Genomic DNA, 21,240 nt, shown 5'->3' on the forward strand with positions numbered 1-21,240 from the left:
TTTAAAATAATCCTCAGAAACAATAAAAGCACTCGAGCATTAGGCCTTTACTGAACACATTCTGCATTATATTCAATGACTTAAAAACAGAACTTCTGACCATACAATACGTGAGTGCATAGGGCGGGATCTTTGAAAAAAAAAACTGGCTGATACAAGGGTACTTCTAAAGCTTATTGTGAGTTCGCATTGACATGAACAAGAGTTGAAAATCAATTTAGGTAGAATAACAATATTCTGTGTCATACTGGAGTGCTGAGTATAGCACAAACTGTGAAATGTCTTCACTTATCAAAACCTGCAGGATGACATGAATTCACATGTAATTGATAGTACCGGGGCGATCGAAGAATTTTAACCAGCGCCCAATTCTTTAGTCAAAAATAGGCCCCATTAAAGGCATGTATCTGGATGTGAAGCAAAGTACAACAAGATAATCTGAATAAGTATAATTTTTTCCATTTTAAAGATTTCATTCTACAGTCGAAGTCTGTTAGGAATAATACTTTTCAAATTCTATTAAATAATGAAAATGGAATCTGTTCAAAAATAGCATTTTCAAAATTTAAAATACTGATCTAAATTGTGAAGCTAGATTAACTGAACTGAATCCGACCAGAAATATTACTTTTTGTGATAAACTAGTACTTCTATATATAGATACAATAATAACGACATATAAATGACTGGGAAAGACTATATCAGATACACAGAAAGAGGTTAAAGACTATTTAGTAGTTACAATTTTAAAAATACATTTTTTTTTTGAGGAGACATATTTACCCAGTTGATTGCGTAGGAATCTGGAGTAATCTTCTTTGTGTCAAGAAAAGAACAAAGCTCTGGTTCATGATATTGTAGAAGAAGCCTGAAGAGGTGGAACGGTCGACCCTTGGGGGCACAATCCCTATTAAAAAAACAGCATGCCAGTGTGGAAAATTTCAACTTGGTACATAGTTATCTATGCCAGCTGGCAATTGATTTAAGAACATAACAGACCTGTGGGATCATTTCAATCCTAGGCAAAGTAATTAACTACAAATAAATGGCACCGTGAGATAGAGAATCATGTCTACACCCCATACAAAAGAAAATTGATTCAGTTGACATCTGTGTGTTCTTACCTTGGTATGTATTTATTCATGATGGCATAAAAACAATTATATAAATCATTCCGTGGCAAGCGGAGTGGAATAAGAGGTTTTAGCAAGTCAGTCCAGCCAAGACTCTGGGAATATGTGACATTTCGGGATTTGCAGTAGAACGTGATCACAGATTCAACGTCTGAAAGTAATTGTGTCTTTTCCTCTCCTGGCACTGAAAGATAGTCTACAGGTGGGAAAAGGAAAATATTAATGTACAAGTCAAAATTGTAATACATTACTTTAGAGCTATTACTGTGCTTTAAGCTTCTGAAGCTTGGTAGGGGCTGGGTGGATCTGGTGCCCTTAAAAACACATTTTTTAGAAAGAGATAGAATCAATGGAATTACCAGTTGCCTCAGCCTCCAACTCTGGAATTCTGTCCCTAACGCTACTTCCATCTTGCACTCTTCCTTTAAAATGATCCTTAAAACCTAACAACTTTTCACTGTACCTCGGTACACGGGACAATAAACAAATCCAATCCAATCCAATCTTTGACCAAGCATTTGGTCATCATCCTAATATTTCCTTATTATTCTGTGTTATGGGCCAGGGTTTAAAAACTCCAAAGTATATTAAGGAGTTCACCTGACCGATAACGTCTTGTTGAATTTGGCTAGGATGAGCATAATTGCCTTCCTTTCAGGTGATATTCAACGGACGTTTTAGGCGCTTTTAATCAAAGAAACAAAATCAAAATCAAATCAAAGAAGCTTTATTCTAAGAATTTAGTTAACATTTGTATAAACACACAGCAAGAACTTTTATCAATTACAGACATAAAGACCCCACACAATTATAATAATCTATGTATAGCCCTTCATGAATTCCCCTTTAACTATTCCAATTCAATAACAAAATCCAAGTAAAACTAGAAACCCTTTTCAAAGGCGTGGCCCAACACACGGCATTCTCACTTGTATAAGACTGTTGTTATTGATACTCTGTTCCCCTTTCAAACAGCAGATTTGAATTCCTTCCAGAAAGCAATTATCTCTTTTAAGTTACCAAGCAGTCTGGAACAGCTTTTAAAATGAAGATAGAGAGTCAGGCAAAAAAACCTTGTGTTCACTGTCAGAGTCCACAGCAGCCAAATGTGAAAGTGTACCCAAAAAACTCTCAGCCACAGCTCAGCTCCACCACAAAAATTACATCACTGAAGCCATGTAATAAGAAAATTACCTTTCTCAAAGGGATACTCACATGACAGCAGTGACAATTTATTTTTGATAATGCTCTCAGAGTACTTTGAGATGGTTCACTATGATAAAGGTGCTATATAAATGCAAATTGCTGCTTTCCTGCTTTCAACCAATACCTACTAATTTAAATTGGTCACAAAACAAAAGCAAGACCCCAAGTAACTTTTCCATCACTAATACAAGGTGTGGGTGCCAACAACGCCTTTACCTCTGCCCCAAATCACCAATGCAGTTCTTAATTCTAATCTCCAAATTCCAAGCAAGTCAACAGTAAATTAACAAATGTGACATTTTTCAGCAAGGAATGCATCAACATAAGATCGCAGGAATCAGGTGCAGAAGAAGTAGGCAATACAGCCCTTCGGGCATGTTCCGTCATTCAATCAGATCACGGTTGATCTCTGCCTGGTCTCAAATCCACCTTCCCACTGGCTGCCCGTATCCCTTTAATTCTCCCCCTGTGTAATAATAAGAATCTTAATTGTCATAAGTAGGCTTAAATGAATGGCAATGAAGTTACTGTGAAAAGCACCGAGTCGCCACATTCCGGCGCTTATTCAGGTACACTGAGGGAGAATTCAGAATGTCCAAATTACCTAACAGCACGTCTTTCGGGACTGTGGGAAGAAACCGGAGCACCCGAAGGAAACCCACGCAGACACAGGGAGAGCGTGCAGACTCTGCACAGACAGGTCGGGAATCGAACCTGGGACCCTGGCGCTGTGAAGCAACAGTGCCACCCACTATGCTACCGTTCTGCCCACCACTCGAATAGGTGCCGGATGTGGCAACTAAGGGCTTTTCACAGTAACTTCATTGCAGTTTTAATGTAAGCCTGCTTGTGTCAATAAAAATTATTTTATGGACAGTGTAGAACTAAAAGGTAGAAATTAGTTTTTAGGGCAGGATTTCGGTACTGGATTCTACCTAACATAAGAACTAGGAGCAGGAGTAGGCCATCTGGCCCTTTGAGCATGTTCTGCCATTGAATGAGATCATGGCTGATCTTTTGTGGTCTCAGCTTCACTCTCTGGCCCGAACACCATAACCCTTTATTCTTCAAAAAACTCTCTCTTTGTCTTGAAAGCATTTAATGAAGAATCCTCAACTGCTTCACTCAGCAGGGAATTCGATTGATTCACAACCCTTTGGGTGAAGATGTTCCTCCTAAATCTACTTCCCGTTACTTTGAGGCTATGCCCCCTAGTTCTGCTTTCACCCGCCAGTGGAAACAACCTCCCCACATCTATCCTATCTATTCCCTTCATAATTTTATATGTTTCTAGAAGATCCCCCCGCATCCTTCTAAATTCCAACGAGTACCGTCCCAGCCTACTCAACCTCTCCTCGTAATCCAACCCCTTCAGCTCTGGGATTAACCTAGTGAATCTCCTCTGCACACCCTCCAGCGCCAGTACATCCTTTCTCAGGTAAGGAGACCACAACTGAACACAATACTCCAGGTGTGGCCTCACTAACATCTTGTATAATTGCAACATAACCTCCCTAGTCTTAAACTCCATCTGTCTAGAAATGAAGGACAAAACTCCATTTGCCTTTTTAAAATCACCTGTTGCACCTGTAAACCAACTTTGTGGCTCATGCACTAGGACACCCAGGTCCCTTTGCACGGCAGCATGTTTTAATATTTTATCATTTAAATAATAATCTCTTTTGCTGTTATTCCTACGAAAATGGATAACCTCACATTTGTCAACATTGTATTCCATCTGCCAGACCCCAGCCCATTCGCTTAAACTATCCAAATCCCTCTGCAGACTTCCAATATCCTCTGCACTTTTTGCTTTACCACTTATCTAAGTGTACTGCAAACTTGGACACATCGCACTTGGTCCCCAACTCCAAAGCATCTATGTAAATTGTGAACACTAGCTACTGATTGCCAATCAGAGAAACACCCATTAATCCCCACTCTTTGCTTTCTATTAATTAACCAATCCTCTACCATGCTACTACATTACCCTTAACGCCATGCATCATTATCTTATGCAGCAACCATTTGTGTGGTATCTTGTCAAAAGCTCGTCAATAGCTTTCTGGAAATCTAGATATACCACATCCATTGTCTCCCCATTGTCTACCGCACTGATAACGTCCTCAAAAAATTCCACTAAATTAGGCACAACCTGCCCTTTTGGAACCCATGCTGAGTCTGCCTAATTGGACAATTTCCATCCAGATGCCTCGCTATTTCTTCCTTGATGATAGATTCCAGCATCTTCCTGAAGGTAAAGTCACCAAGATCCCAGATTACTACTGGCTGCTTTCCCCTTTAAGGGGGAGAGCTTTCTGGTGGTGATTAAACTGGATGATTATCACACCTCAGGCAAGGGGCAAGGTTGAGAAGATGGGCCTTCATGAATAACCTCAGCTGGTAAGGAAATTGAACCCATGCTGTTGGCCTCGCTCTGTATCACAAACCAACTGTCCAGCTAACTGGCCATTTTGCAAGCTACAAGTCACTTATTTGTCTTTAAATCTTTATCTATACTAGCAGCTCGAGAACAAATTACTTATGAACTGGGAATAGGATCTTCAACTGAAGAGGATAGATAGATGGGGCTATGGAAGATAGGAAAAAGCAAGCTAAATAGAAAATTATATAACCTTAAATTAACACATGTGCACATTTCTGTACACAACAGATAGCCTACAGAAAACTATGTTTAAGGTAAATAAAGAATTTGAATGTCGGGAGACATTAACTATAAAGTGAAGACATGCACGTTAAATAGTAAAAAAATTAAACGTAGAGGAACAAGTCTCAAAGGTTCATATACACACAAAGCTTCACAAAAATAACATATAGGACTTCTGTTTAATAAATAGGGATATAGAGTTCATGAGCAAATAGGTAATACTGAACCCATATAAATTATTAAAAGGGTGTTATGTCTAGTCTTTGGAGGATTAACAAAACCTTCAAGGCCTTCTACCAAGAGCTGTACACCTCAGAGCCCCCAACGGGAAAGGCTGGGATGAACCGGTTCCTTGATGGACTGGACATACCAGTCGTGGGAGAGGGCAGAAAACAGGACCTGGAAGCACCACTAGCACTGGGAGAGATAGAACATAGAACAGTACAGCACAGAACAGGCCCTTCGGCCCTCGATGTTGTGCCGAGCAATGACCACCCCACTCAAACCCACGTATCCACCCTATACCCGTAACCCAACAACCCCCCCCCCCCCCCCCCCCCTTAACCTTACTTTTTAGGACACTACGGGCAATTTAGCATGTCCAATCCACCTAACCCGCATATCTTTGGACTGTGGGAGGAAACCGGAGCACCCGGAGGAAACCCACGCACACACGGGGAGGACGTGCAGACTCCACACAGACAGTGACCCAGCCGGGAATCGAATCTGGGACCCTGGAGCTGTGAAGCATTTATGCTAACCACCATGCTGCCCCTAAATCATGGACAGCATTAGCTCCATGCAGACGGGGAAGGCGCCGGGACCGGACGGATTCCCGGCAGACTTCTACAAAAAATTCGCGACAGCGCTGACCCCGCACCTGCGGGAGATGTTCACAGACTCACTAGCTAGGGGCACACTGCCACCCACGTTAGCACAGGCCTCAATCTCGCTGATACCTAAGAAAGAGAAAGACCCAACGGAATGTGGGTCATACAGACCCATATCTCTGCTGAACGCAGACGTCAAAATACTGGCCAAAATCCTAGCCAAAAGGCTAGAAGACTGTGTACCTGAGGTGGTCACAGAGGACCAGACGGCCTTCATCAAAGGTAGACAGCTTACCTCGAACATCAGGCGCCTGCTGAACGTGATAATGACCCCCTCCGGGGAGAGAACACAAGAGGTGATCGTCTCCCTGGATGCAGAAAAGGCCTTCGACAGAGTCGAATGGAAATACCTCAGAGGTACTGGAGCGGTTCGGGCTTGGAACAGGGTTCACCGCTTGGGTAAAGCTCCTATACAACGCTCCCATGGCGAGCGTACGGACCAACAATACCAACTCCCAATACTTCCAGCTACACAGGGGCACCAGACAAGGATGCCCACTGTCCCCGCTGCTGTTTGCACTAGCAATCGAACCGCTAGCAATCGCGCTCAGGGCAACAAAAGATTGGAGGGGGATCCAAAGGGGAGGCAGAGAGCACAGAGTCTCACTCTATGCAGATGATCTGCTCCTCTACATCTCGGACCCACAAAGCAGCATGGACGGAATCATGGCGCTCCTGAAAGAGTTTGGAGCCTTCTCGGGCTACAAACTCAACATGAGCAAAAGTGAGATCTTCCCAATACACCCGCAGGGGGGGGGGGAAGCACTAAAGGGGCTGCCGTTCAAACAAGCCCGACACAAATTCCGCTACCTGGGGATCCAAGTAGCCCATGACTGGAAAGGGATCCACAAATGGAACCTCACCAGCCTGACGGAGGAAGTAAAAAAGGACCTGCAAAGATGGAACACACTCCCACTCTCCCTCGTGGGGAGAGTCCAGACGATCAAAATGAATGTACTGCCCAGGTTCCTCTTCCTGTTTAGATTCATTCCGATCTACATCCCCAAGGCCTTTTTCAAAGCGCTGGACAAACTTATCATGGCGTTCGTATGGGGGGGGGGGGGGGGTAAAAATGCTAGGATCCCAAAGAAGGTCCTACAAAAAACAAAATCCAGGGGGGGGGGCTAGCCCTCCCGAACCTACAATTCTACCACTGGGCGGCAACAGCCGAGCGAGTAAGGGGATGGTTCCAGGAGCCAGAAGCCGAGTGGGTACGTGCGGAGGAGGCCTCCTGCATGGGGACCTCCCTCCGGGCCCTCGCCACGGCAGCACTCCCATCCCCACCCAGAAAACACTCCAGCAGCCCAGTGGTGACAGCCACCCTCCAATCCTGGAGCCAACTGCGGCAGCAATTTGGCCTGACCAAAATGTCGGACAAGGCGCCTATCTGCAACAACCATAGGTTCACACCAGCACTGACTGATGCCACCTTCAAACGGTGGAGGCAGGACAGGGGGACACTGACAGTCAGGGACCTATACACGGACGACAGGATCGCAACACTGGACGAACTGACAGAAGTTTCGGCTAGCCGGGGGGAATGAGCTACGGTACCTGCAGCTCAAAAACTTCTTACGAAAGGAGTCAAGGACGTACCCACAACCGTCACGACAGACACTACTGGAAGACCTACTGGACGCAAGTATCCTAGAGAAGGGGAACTGTAGCGACATGTATGACCGACTGGTAGAAAGGACGACACCGTACTGGACGCAAGAAGAAAGAAATGGGAGGATGACCTGGGGATTGAGATAGGGTGGGGACTCTGGAGCGAAGCACTGCATAGGGTCAACTCCACCTCCACGTGCGCAAGGCTCAGCCTGACGCAACTAAAAGTGGTACATAGAGCCCATACGAGTAGGTTATTCCCGGAGGTGGAGGACAGATGTGAACGGTGCCAAAGAGGCCCGGCCAACCACGCCCACATGTTCTGGTCTTGCCCCAGACTTGTGGAGTACTGGACAGCCTTCTTCGAGGCTATGTCCAAAGTGGTGGGGTGAGGGTGGAGCCATGCCCGATAGTGGCGGTCTTCGGGGTTTCAGACCAGCCAGATCTATTCCTGGGGAGGAGGGCGGACGCCCTTGCCTTTGCCTCCCTGATCGTCCGCCGTAGAATCCTGTTTGGCTGGCGGTCAGCAGCACCGCCCAGAGCTGCAGACTGGCTGTCCGACCTCTCGGAATTTCTCCAAATGGAGAAAATCTAATTCGCCATCCGAGGGTCAGACGACGGCTTCCACAGAACGTGGGAGCCATTCATGCAATTGTTCCGGGACCTGTTTGTGGCCAATGAACAAGATGAAGAATAGTCGGGTGGCCAAGAATCAGGGGAAAATGGACGGGAATCGGGGGAAGGTAGCCGCGGGGGGGGTGGGGGGGGGGGGCTACGGGTTCGTTATGGGGGTTTGATGGCAACCTAAGGCCCAAAACCAAATTGTAAATAAATGCCTATAAACATGTGCCTCGGCCATATTGGGGAATGTAAAATATGTACGCCGGCTAAAGGGGCGGCCACAGTTGTTATTATGAAGATGCTTACCTGTAAATATACATGTTAATTTTTGCATGTTTTTTTTTCTAATAATTTGTAATTTGTTGGATATAAAATATGAAAACTCAATAAAAAACATTTCCAAAAAAAAACGTCTAGTCTTTGGTGCCTTACTTCAGAAAATATGTCAAGCCAACAGAGATTTACTGTACTGTGAGTTTCCAGCTCTTTGGTGAGACGAGAGAAGTGGGACTTCTTTTTATTAAAATAAACGTGGTCATTTGATCTATCAGAGATATTCAAAATTAGAGATTTCAACACTTAATTTCATCCTACAGGTTGGTAACTCACTAATTTATGGCCTAGGATGCTGCCATATTTCTATCAGCATTGACAATATGGCCCAGGATGCTGCCATATTTCTGTCAGCATTGACAATGTGATGCTCGAGGCTGTTCATAGTCTAACATATCAAGGTTCCATAATCTCCAATCTGTCATGGTGTTGGAATCAACACATGCACCACAAAAGCAGCAGCTGCTATGTCAAAGCTGAAAAAGATAATGTTGAGAAACAGAAACCTGACCGATAACACCAAACCGTGAATCAACCAAGCTTGTCTTCTTAGTGCACTCCTCTGCATTGCCGAGACCTGGACAATATGTGCTAGGCAGGAGAAAAAGTTCAACGCTTTCTTCTTTGCTGTCTCAGATGTACTCTCGGCATATCTTGGCAGGACAAGGTACAAACGCAAAAGGTCCTGGAGCATTACACGCGTTGCTACGCCAACAATGTTAGTGCTGGTTTGGCCATGTTCAAAGCACAGGATGGCCATTTACCCAAAGACATTCTGTACAGTGAATTGGCCACTTGGTCAGGGCCCCCTCAGTGCCCATAACTCTGCTACAAGAGCATCTGCAAGTGAGACACGAAGTTTTCAGGCATTGATACAGACAGCAGGGAAACAGTTGGTCATGGCCTCTGGAGTTGACGGTTTGGAATTACATCGGAAAAGACAAGCAGAACAAAAAGCCCAGCTGGCCCAAAAGAGGACCCAGAAAGAAAAAAAAAAAAAAGAGGCCAGCGAATTATGCACCTTTCCCGCCCATTAACTTCCTCTGCAGCAAATGGGGCACAGACTACCATGCCAGAGCAGGGCTCCTGAGTCACAACAGGTGATGATTTACACATATAGTTGTCCACCATGGTGCAAACTGTCATGTCACAAGATGAAAGACTGCCACAAATTTGAGGATAAGAATTTTAAAACAAAAAGGAGAGAAATAGGACATGAAATACCATAGTATAATCTGGTGGAAGCAGAATAGACTTAACAGAAGTGGATAAATCTCCGAAAAAGAAGAAAATAAAACAGTAAGGGGAAAAGGGAGGACAGATGGGACTAGGTGGCTAGCTTTTTCAAAGAGTCAGCACATGAAATTGGCTGAGCTTTCTTGTATCTCCCACAACCTTCAAGCTTTTAAAATCAAAGCTGATCACACCCAACCATAATCTCTCAATTGATCTAGCTTTTACTTCTTTTACTCTTTTCAACCTCAATGATATCCTGCACTCTGGATCTTGGCTGCAATGGCTTTCCCTCTTTCGTTCATGCCTGAAGATAACTATTATAAGGAAGAACCTGAGGTCAGACAAACATTCGGCGTTTTATGCAAGCTATTTGATTAACTCACCCATAAGTTTTTGGCAGTCTTCTTGAATTAATGTCTGTTCAGGTAGATCTAGAGATCCATCCCATGATCCTAAGCTACCCACTTTACCTGCTACATTAAGTGAAATCTGCAAAGTAGGAAGGGTTAAAAAGTAACATAGCACAGAAAATAAAATAAATTTACATTATGTGTTCCAGATTCATGTGATGCCACTGCAGTAACTGTAGTAATGTAGGCAAACTGAGCAGATAATTTGCACACAGTCCCAAAAACAGCAATGAGATAAATGACAGGCAATCTCATATCTGTGGTGTTGATCGAGAGGCAAATATTGGCCAGGACACTTGGAAAGTTCCCATGGCTTTTCTCTGAAGTCCCATTGGATCTCCTGCCACCACCTGAGCAAACAGACAGGGCCGGAATTTAATGTCTTAACTGAAAGGTGACACCTCTAACAGTGCAGCAATCACTAGTGCGACGTTAGATTGTGTTCAGGTCCCTTTGATGGAACTTAAATCCACAATCTTCTAATTCATAGTTGAGCACACTACCAATACGCCAATGCATGCCTAATAGGATGGACAAGAATGTTTCCTATTGAATAGCTGCGTCATGTTCATAGCCCAATCATCCTTTCCGCAAATGTTAAAAGTGAAAGTACATGCCAGGTAGCGATAACAAAAATAGGAACAACTCTATCAATGCAGTGTATTTGTATTTATTTTTCAGAAACATTTATGAAATATTTTGATTTTTCTTTTTACCTCCTGCAGTTACAATCTCCTATAGAGGTGCAGTTACATGGCATAGAAACAGTAGTAGGCCCTCGGGCCTGTTCTACAATTTAAATTTATTAATTGAGCGAGCATTTTCTGCTTCATGAAGGACACAGTCACAATTATACTATTCTTGGATGACGCCTCTCTGAACTTCTCTCGTGAATGGACTGGCTTTAATTTTCAGGGTCTGTACCTTTGCCCTACACTCCCCCATCAGCAGAACAACACTGTCCATCCTATTAATTGTTAACACTATAAAAAGTCTCTTTCAAATCAACCCTTAATGTTCTATATTCCACAGAATACAAGTCTAATTTGTGTGATATCTCCTCATAATCTAACCCTTGGTAGCATTCTCCTTTCAAGGTCAACATATCTTAAGGTGGGGTGGCACGGTGGCGCAGTGGTTAGAACTGCTGCCTCACAGAGCTGAGGACCCCAGTTTGATCCCGGCCCCGGGTCACTGTCCGTGTGAAGTTTGCACATTCTCCCCATGTCTGTGTGGGTGTCACCCCCACAATCCATAGATGTGCAGGCTAGGTGGACTGGCCATACTAAAATTGGGTCGGGTACGTTTTGGCGCCGCCCTTTTGGCACCGATCATTTGACACCGCCATTTTGGCGCTAAATTGATTTGGCGCTCATTATTTTGGCGCCCAGCTGTTTTGGCGCCTTTGTTGTGTATTGAATATATTGCCAGGAATGTAATGATAGGTTAATAATAATAATAGATAAAAACATGACATTTATTTCTAACACCAAATAACAAGTAAAATGAGAATAAAAGTTTAATGCATTTCATAGTTAATAATAATAATAATAATGGATAAAACATGACATTTATTTCTAACACCAAATATTAACTAAAATGAGTATAAAAGTTTAATGCAGTTCATAGTTGTGGGCCAAACCACGTAAATATTCAAGTGGTGCCCGTGAATCAAACTGTTTTGCGATGTTTAAGATACGCTCATCGGCCTTAATGTATTTCAGAAGTTTTTGATTTGGAGCATTCCCGGCAATCAACTGCTCGTAGTAAGCATCACGCCCTTTTTGAATTTTCCTTATACCATCAATGAACTTCCATATAATGGGATGGTTCATTCCTAATTCTGCATATATTTTTCTGTGTGCTGCTTCAGCATGATTGTTTGTTCGGTCCTCACCAGCTATTGTTCGCCTGTACTGATTCCACATTTCTGTAGGAAAAAGTGGCGGATGCCGCCCATTGCCTCGTCTCATTGTCCTCCCAACGTAATTATCTTCGAGCCAATTCAGCAATGGTTGAAGTTCATCAGGTAAGTCCTCCGATAAAGCATCGATGTAGACATCCATGTGGGACTCAGGTACAAAACATAATGCTATATGTAATAGAGCATACAACACAGGGAAAACCCCACCATGCCTTCTTGCCATAATGACATAAACCTGGTAAAATAACGGAGGAGACATCTTAAATGTCCCATCTCCATACCACACTTCTGAATCACGTAAAAAAACTACCCAGCTCTGTCTCCCAAAAATTAAAATTCTCTCATCTTCTTGACCACCATCGCCAATTAAAAAGTTCTCACTTTGACCATTGCTCGTCACATAGCATTTGTACTCGTCAGGGATCACCAACTCTCTTTAATTTGCAGGGTTTGGAGGAGCAGACTTTATTAGATTTTGTTTTCTTCTTACGATTTTTTTCATAGCCTGAGTTTGGAAGTGATGCTTGTGCAGCTTGAGAACTTGTTTTGATGGTAGCAACTTCCACACCCACTGCTGAAGCACCATGAGAATGTCCGTTCACTTCCTTCGCTACTTCATTGTTTTTAGTGTGAATGCGACCTTTACACTCGTTTTTTAATTCGCATCTCCAAAACATTAACAATGGGTCGCTTTTGCTACATTTATCAAACACGTATAAATATCCATCGTGTGTTAATTTTGGTTTGTCTCTCTTGCTTAGAATATTTTCAGCCATTTCTGGTATGGGGTCTAAGAGAAATTAAAAGCAAAACTGTATTTCTAGCTTTCAAATGTGAAAAGAGAACAGGCTTATGTAGCACCAAGGCTGTAGATCGTTATCATTAATTGCTGAAGTAGTCTGAATTGGCGCCAAACAGATGAGCGCCCAAAAGGCCAGCGCCAAAACCGATGAGCGCCAAAAGGTCAGCGCCAAATGATCGGCGCCAAAAGGGCGGCGCCAAATAGTCCCATTCCCACTAAAATTACCCCTTAATTGGAAACAAAATAATTGGGTGCGCTACATTTATTTTTATAAACATATCTTAAGGTGTGTGCTCCCCAATAGTCAACATCTAAACTCACAAAACAACTAGAAACAAGATAGCAAGAGCTATAATCCTCAGGAGAGAAGAACATATATTAAATTATAATTTTGTAATATATATGATAGATGTTGGGACTGAATACTTATTAAATCTTTCACTAGCATCACTTGTTTTAGACCTATGATAGTTACATTTTGTATATTTATAGATGAAATCCGGAGAACAAAACCTTTTATCAAACAATCAAATTTTAAGTTTGGGGACTTCTGGTGACGGCGGCGGGAGGCAGCCGCATGTTGGAGGGCTCCCGCTCGGTTACATAACTTTTGGGGTTTTAACGCCCGGTCCTTGGGGCAACGGAGGCTGAAAAAGTTGTAGGAAGGCACAGTGAGGAGAAATGTCCAAGTTTGGGGAAAAAACAGCCGTAAAAAAGAGGGTTAATGAAAGTCCGCTGGTGAGTGGAAAAGTCAGCGCAGGAACTGTAAGGAAAGCGGAGGCTGGGGCACGAAGCGAGACTGCAGTGCTCACAGCAGAAGAAATTACCACGGTGATGGCCGTGGAACTTGAAAAACAGTTCACAAAGCACATGGAAGTGATGAAGGAGGAGATGGGGGTGGTATTGAAAATGCGATTGCACTGGTGAGGGCGGCGGTATCGAGCACAGCGACGGACGGACGGGAGCAAGGGGAGACACAAGGAGGAAGAGGCATTATCGCAGCACAGTGATCAACTCACCTCGATGGGGACGGAGCTGCGGAGGGTGATAGAGACCATCAAGGGTCTGGGAGCCAAAATGGAAGACCTGGAAAACAGATCCAGGCGGCAGAATTTGAGGATTGTGAATCTGCCCGAAGGGGTGGAAGGCCCGAGGCCGACAGAGTATTTTGCCACAATGTTGGCAGAGCTATTGGGGGGAGGAGGTGATCTCTCTCGATGCGAACTGGATCAGGCCCATAGGTCGTGGGGGCCTATACCAAAGGCGAGTGAGCTGCCAAGAGTAGTGACTGTTTGCTTCCGTAGGTACAGCATGAAGGAGAAGGTTCAGTGCTGGGCAAAGTAGAAGTGGATGTGCAGTGGGCTGGAGCTGGTATACACATATGCCAGGAGTTTACGGTGGAGTTGGCGAGGAGGTGTTCAGCCGGGTGAAGAAGGCACTGTACAACAGTAAGGTGCAGTGCGGCAGAGTGTATCCAGCTAAGTTAAGGGTGACCTACAAATCCAAGTACTTTTATTTCGGGACGGTGGAAGGGTTTGCAAAGGCAGAAGGACTGTGGCAGAATTGAGAAATGGGACTGAGAGCTGGTCTTGTACCGATGTATCCTCATGTAACTTTATTTTTTCACGGCGTGTATGTGTATGTACTAAATGAGTCAACGCTCTATATTTGGGCAAGGGAAGAGTTGGGACTTTCATTTGCAATGATGGTTCTTTGGGGCTTGGGTATGTATGCTGGGGTTGTGTGTTAAAGAGGATTTCTTTGTTTCCCTGGTACCGGGTAAGGGGGAAAGGAGACCCAGACGGGGGCCTCCATGAGCCGGCCAGTGAACGGGAGTGAGGTGGGGGAGGGGCTGCGGCCAACGGAGCCTGGTAGAACAGGTTTTGATGAATCTAGCCGGGGTGAAAAGTTGGGGAAGGAACAGAGTCTGGGGGGGGGGGGGGGGGGGGGGGGGGGGAGGAGTTCACAAGACGAATTGGATCGGGGGCAGGGGGATCTACAATTAATGGGTGTCATTCATAGTACACTTTTGGGGATTGGATGGCTTGGAATATGGGGGTGGGGTGGACTATATATGTGTCCATAGGCGCTTCCCGGTTCTTTTTTTTTCTTGGGAGTTTTTTTTGATGCTTATATTGTCATGTGGGCTATTGTTTGGGGGTTGGTGGGAGGGTGGGAACATTGTTGTTAATAAGGGGATTGACATTGTATTCGCTACTTTTTACTGTTTGTTGGTGGGGTGTAAATTTTGAAGAAAATGTGAAAATGGAGAATCAAAATATTTTGAATTTTTTTTAAAGTTTGGTACACACTACTGTGCAATAATCATGTCAATATAATGTAGAATTATGTAAGAGCAAAATCTCCAGCAGAACCAGTGCCATTAAGAAACTATGCTTTTTAACTTTTGAAAAGTGCGTGGCTACTTCACCGAACAGTCTGTCCTTTAATTGTGAGCCAAAGCAATGATCAGGCGTCATGTGCTCATGCGTGTTGAACATGAATCTTTGGAAAGTAACCTTGAAGTAAATTCTACTCGTTATTTTTCCCTCCATAGCCCAGGAGCACCATGGCTAACTGAAGCACATACAAGTCTTTCCTTGTTCAGATTGGCCGAATCAACAAAGACTGAGGATCAAACATAGTACCTTCAGGATTGTGAAATTTAGTGCCAAAATATATGACAAATTTCCTTAGAGGACAACACGGGAACACAGGCACTATGATGTTTTTAATGTTCAAAAAGAGTTGATTATCCTGCTGGCTCTTTGTTAATATCAGAAATTAAAATCGGTAATCAGTGTCAAGTGAGCCAAGTTGTAAAATATTACACTTAATTGCTTGTGTGCAAAGTTTCAGTTTGCCTAATTTCTGTTCTGTCGCACTCTACTAAAAAATCAAATTAGCAAATTCAGTGTAACTGTACCATTGAGTATTTACCTTCCACACTTTGGCCCTTTGGTCAGTTGGTATGCATCGCCCTTGAATTATGTTTCTAAGTGTTTCCACGTCATAGCCACCTTCATCCAATGCTTCAGCTAGGTCTTTATCCCTAACGTAGAATGAAAGATTGACTAAGTACCAATCACATCATTGGGATAACATTAGTCTATAATATTACACAACACTATTACTAGCAATTTAATGCATCAGATTTAGCAGGAAGCTAGTCTAGCTACCGCTTAGAACATGTCATCACTTAAAAAAGATCATCACTGCTTGACCTTTAAATACTAGAGAATTTTGCCTAATATCAATAAGTGATTTGTGATCAAAAACTAACTAGGACAGTAAATTAAGACACACTCCTTATAATGAAAAACCAAGAAGGTTGAAAACATACTGATAAAACAGGAGAATGCTGGAGGCAGTATCTGCAACATTTGTGGAGAGAAATGCTCTCAAGACAGATACCGTCTGACCTGCTAAGTGTTTCCCAGCTTATATTTCACATTCCCGACATTCAGTATTTCGCTTTTGTGTTAATGGAAGTGCAAGTAGATCATGGCTGATCGGCTTGTAACTTCAACCCCACAATTCTGCCTACCTACCCCCGATATATTTTCACCTCCTTGTTAATCAAGAATCTTATCTAGCTCTACGCTAAAAATATTCCAAGAATTTGCATCCATGCCTTTGAAGGAAGCGAGTTCCAGAGACTCATGACCCTCAGGAAAACTTTCTCCTAATCTCCATCTTAAATGAGTGACGCCTGCAGTGGTCAGCACTCATGGCACCCAGGACCCAGGTTCGATCACGGCCCTGGGTCACTGTCCGTGTGGAGTTTGCACATTTTGTCCGTATCTAAGTGGGTCTCACTCCCACAACCCAAAGATGTGCAGGGTAGGTGGATTGGCCATGCTAAATTGCCCCTTAATTGGAAAAAATTAATTGGGTATTCGAAATGTCTTTTTTTTTTAAAAGACTGCTTGAAGAGAGGGAGATCCTTTCGGTAAACAATCTAAAATCCACTGTCTGCCAGATTAATGCTGAATCTGATTGCCTTTTTCAAAAGACATTGTTCAGCCAATTACTTCCAGAAACTAAACTGAAACCCTGCTTGCTACAGACCTGGCTCCAGCCATTTCTTACATCTTCTTTATTCCAATCAAATCCCATGACCTACGACTTCCAGTGGCTGCGATGAGTGAGTGAGCCGCACATTCGGTGGCTCTGACTCCGGCGGGATTTGAGGACCCGATTTTGCGGGACTGTGGAGCGCTGAAAGGACGGCCACGTAGGTGCTGAGGAGCGGGCAGGGCTGTATGGAACTGTGGGAGAGCAGAAAACAGCGAAAACGGGAGAGGAAGGGACAAAGGCAAGGTGCAGGGGAAGCTGACCCGGGAGCAAAGATGGCGGACCTACGGATCTCGGACCCGGCGATCCAGCAAGCGCTTGAAAACATGCTGCAGGTGATTAAAAGAAGTTTTGAGTTGTTGAAGCCGGATAACTTGCACCCGCTTCAGAAGGCAGTGGACCAGTTGAACCAGAGACTGGATGCCCAGGACGAAAAAGTTAAGGAGGTGGGAGAGGCGGTGGAGGAGCAGGCGGACACGCAGACGATTGCTGCGCTAGAGGTTGATGGGTTGAAGGAGAGACAGAGAAGACTGCTGGACAGAGTAGAGGAGCTGGAAAATAGAGCCCGCAGTCAAAATCTGAGGATCATCAGCCTCCCGGAGGGGACTGAGGGATCTGATGCCACAGCATTTGTGGCTGACCTGCTGATGCAGATGATGGGGGCTGAAGCCTTTCCGCGACCGCCAGAGCTGGAGGGGGCACACAGAGTACAGGCGAGACAGATGTGTCCGGGAGGGGTCCCCGCCCCCCAGTCCGATGGTGATCAGGTTCCACAGGTTTGTGGAGAAAGAGCGGGCGCTGCAGTGGGCAAAGAGCGCTAAGAGCAGCACGTGGAATAACAGTGTTCTTCGCATTTATCAGGACCTAAGCCAGGAGGTTGCCAGGCGGCGAGCAGCCTTTAAACAAGTTAAGGAGGTGTTATTCAAAAGCACGTGAAGTTTGGTCTGCTCTTCCCGGCACGTCTTTGGGTCACACATCACGGCCAACATTCACTACTTCTCCGAGCCCAAAGAAGCGATGGACTTCGCGAGGGATCAGGGGCTGGTCTCGAAAAAAAGACCCACGGATGCAAGCTAGGGTCCAAGAGTTACCGTTTGAGGGGATGCCTACTGGACCTGGACTGCTGGTCGACTGTTTACTGATTTAAAGGTGCCATGTGGTGTATTTTTGGGCAGCTTTTTTTGTTGCTTTTTTTCTTCTTTTTGTTCCTGCTGTGGTGGGTACCTTTTGTCGGGCTCTCTGGGTGCGCTGGAGCCTTTATTGTAACATAAAAGAGTGGCCGGTCAGCAATGGGGATTAAAGATGATGGTTGGGGATTTTCGTTTCATTTATGTCTATGGTTTTTATGTTTGCTTCGGATGGGTGATGTACGGGTACTGTGTTATTGCGGTGTTATTTTATTAATGCTCAGAAAGGGACGTGGGTTAACACTTTTCTGTGTACACGGCTGGAACTGTATTGTACCTGGAGCAGCCTCGCAGTGCTGTTTGATGTTTCCATCTTGATTGATCTTTCCCATCTTAGTGAGACGGCTCCAGTGGGTCGGAGTGAGGGATGGTGTGCTGATGAGTGGGGAGATGAGGTCGGGGAAACAATGGGAGTGAGACAAGTGGGCGCCGGAGGCATGAGTCACCGGGCTAGCAGACTGGCTGTCAAGGGATCAGGTGGGGGGGGTGGGGGGGTATTCTGCTGACATGGGGGGGATCTGAAGTAGGTAATGGAGAGGAGGTCGGGGGTGGAGGCAGCCAAGAGGCGAGCCAAGAATGGCACGGCGCATGGGCCGGGGGTGGGCCCAAGAAAGGTAATGGCTGACCAGCGTGTGTGGGGGTGGGGGTGGGCTGCAACCAGGCTGATCACCTGGAACATCAGGGGACTAAATATGCGTGTGTTCGCGCATATGCGGGCTCTAAAGGCAGACGTAATTATGTTGCAGGAGACACATCTGAAAGTGTCTGACCAGACTAGGCTAAGGAAGGGCTGGATCAGCCAGGTCTTCCACTTCGACTTGGATTCTAAGTCCAGAGGGGTAGCAATTATGATCAATAAGTGGGTTCAATTTGAGCGGAAGGCGTAGTCGCAGACGGCGGGGGCAGATTCCTTATGGTAAGGGGCAAGCTGGAGGGGAGAAGAGTGGTGCTGGTGAACATATATGCTCCGAACTGGGACGACGTTGACTTTATCAAAAGAGTGCTGGGGAAGATCCCGGACCTAGACTCACGTAAGTTGATAATGGGGTGGGGGGGGACTTTAATACGGTTCTTGACCCGGGGCTGGACCGGTCATGTCCCAGAATGGGTAGACTCCCAGCAATGGCAAGGGAGCTGAAAGGATTCATGAAGCAAATGGGGGCAGTGGACCCATGGAGAGCCAGACAGCCGACTGGAAGGGGCTACTCGTTTTACTCACATGTTCATAAAGTATATTCTAGGATTGATTTTTTTATCTTGAGCAGGGACTGTGTAGGGGAGGTAAAGAATACGGAATACTCGGCAATCACTATCTTGGACCATGCCCCGCATTGGGTGGACCTGCAGGTCGGAAGGGGCAAATTACCAACGTCGTTACCAACGAGGTTAGACGTAGGATTGTTGTCGGAGGAGGGATATGTGAGAGACTGCGGAAGTGTATGCAAAATTACTTGCAGGTGAACGATACAGGGGAGGTTTCAGCAGCGACCCTGTGGGAGGCACTGAAGGCAGTAGTGAGGGGGAGCTGATCTTAATTCGGGCACACAGGGTCAGGGAGGACAGAGCAGAAATGGACAGATTGGTCAGGGAGATTTACTGGATAGACGAGGAGCATGCGGGGTTCCCGGGGGAGGACCTACTCAGGGAGAGACGGAGATTGCAGGCGGAACTGGGGATGCTATCCATGAGTAGGGCCGTTGAACAACTTAGGAAGGCGAGGGGAGTGGTGTCTGAGCATGGGGAGAAGGCCAGCAGATTGCTAGCGCAGCAACTCAGGAAGAGGGAGGCGGCCAGGGAAATAAGTAGAGTGGTTGATGGGGAGGGGAGCAGAGTGGAGGACCCGGCAGGACTGAATAAGGTATTTTGGGACTTCAATAGTAAGCTGTACACTTCAGAACCCCCGGAAGAGCCAGAGGAGATTAAAAGGTTCCTGGACGGACAAACATTCCCAAAAGTATGCGGGAGACTAGTGGGCGGGCTGGGGGCCCCGATTAGAGCGGAGGAAGTATTGGGGGGCCAAAAGGCCATGCAGTCGGGGAAAGCCCCAGGGCCGGATGGATACCCAGTAGAGTTTTACAAGAAGTTCTCGTAGATGGTGGGACCGGTCCTGACTAGGGTTTTTAATGAGACAAGGGACAGAGGGACCTTGCCGCCACCGATGTCGCAAGCCACCATCTCGCCGATATTGAAGCGGGACAAGGACCCAGAATCCTGCGGGTCATACAGGCCAATCTCCCTGATCAATGTGAATGCCAAGCTCCTTTCCAAGGTCCTGGCGATTGAGGACTGCGTATCAGTGCAGGAAATTATGCTAAGTGTGGCCTTGGAGTTCACTGTCGGGGTCCGGAATAGCAACAAAGTGCCGTTAGATCGTTTGTACCAGCAGGAACGACCCTGCTAATCCTGCTCAGAACGGATCCGATTTTTTTTTATTAAATCGTGCCCAATGTCTCTAATTATCTACTCCCCAGAAATCATATCAAAAACCCATTAGGTCTCTCCTTGTAAACATAAGCATGAAAGAATGATGATCTCACTTTTGTCATCGTAAGTGCCCCTTTTGCAGCCAAAGTCTGCCTTTTAAACCAGGATATTTACAAATTTTACTGCAGCAGATATATACTCTCACACACCCAAACCCAGGCTTTTAAAACGATTACTGCATATATACCAATTTTGTACATTCATCACGCCCCTCGTTCTAGATTCTCCAAGAGGAAACGTACTTTCTACATCAACCCTGTCAACACCCCACAAGAACTTAAAAGGTTTTGATCATGTCACCTCTTATTCTTCTAAACCCAACCTCTCCTATCTTTCCTCAGAAAACGTGCCCATTTCTGGTATTAGTCTAGTAATACTTCTCTGAACTGCTTCGAACATATTTACACATCCTTTCTTAAATAAGGAGATCAATATCGTACACAATTCTCCAGATGTGGTCTCACCAATGCCTTGTACAACTGAAGTATAACTTCCCTACTTGTATAATCAATTCCCCTCAATAAATTATAACAATTGGTTAACTTTCCCAATTACATACTGTACCTGTACACTAACCTTTTGTGATCCATGCACTGGACACCCAGATCCCTCAGAATCCCTAAGCTATGCAATCTCTTGCCATTTAGATAATAAACTTCTT

At 45.1% G+C, this 21,240-nt stretch overlaps 1 protein-coding gene across 2 annotated transcripts in view; it reads right to left on the reverse strand.

The window, feature by feature from the left end:
* Nucleotides 1-21,240, reverse strand: part of tbc1d23 (TBC1 domain family, member 23) — a 90,874-nt gene that overhangs the window by 60,046 nt on the left and 9,588 nt on the right. For both annotated transcript variants that reach the window (XM_038801746.1, XM_038801747.1), the window contains exons 2-5: nucleotides 15,772-15,883; nucleotides 10,079-10,184; nucleotides 1,125-1,329; nucleotides 784-907 (exon numbers count right to left, since the gene is read on the reverse strand). In XM_038801746.1, the coding sequence (XP_038657674.1) occupies nucleotides 784-907; nucleotides 1,125-1,329; nucleotides 10,079-10,184; nucleotides 15,772-15,883 (547 nt within the window). The remainder of the gene's footprint in view (nucleotides 1-783; nucleotides 908-1,124; nucleotides 1,330-10,078; nucleotides 10,185-15,771; nucleotides 15,884-21,240) is intronic.

Source organism: Scyliorhinus canicula, chromosome 7, assembly GCF_902713615.1.
Source record: "Scyliorhinus canicula chromosome 7, sScyCan1.1, whole genome shotgun sequence".
Lineage (NCBI taxonomy): Eukaryota > Metazoa > Chordata > Chondrichthyes > Carcharhiniformes > Scyliorhinidae > Scyliorhinus > Scyliorhinus canicula.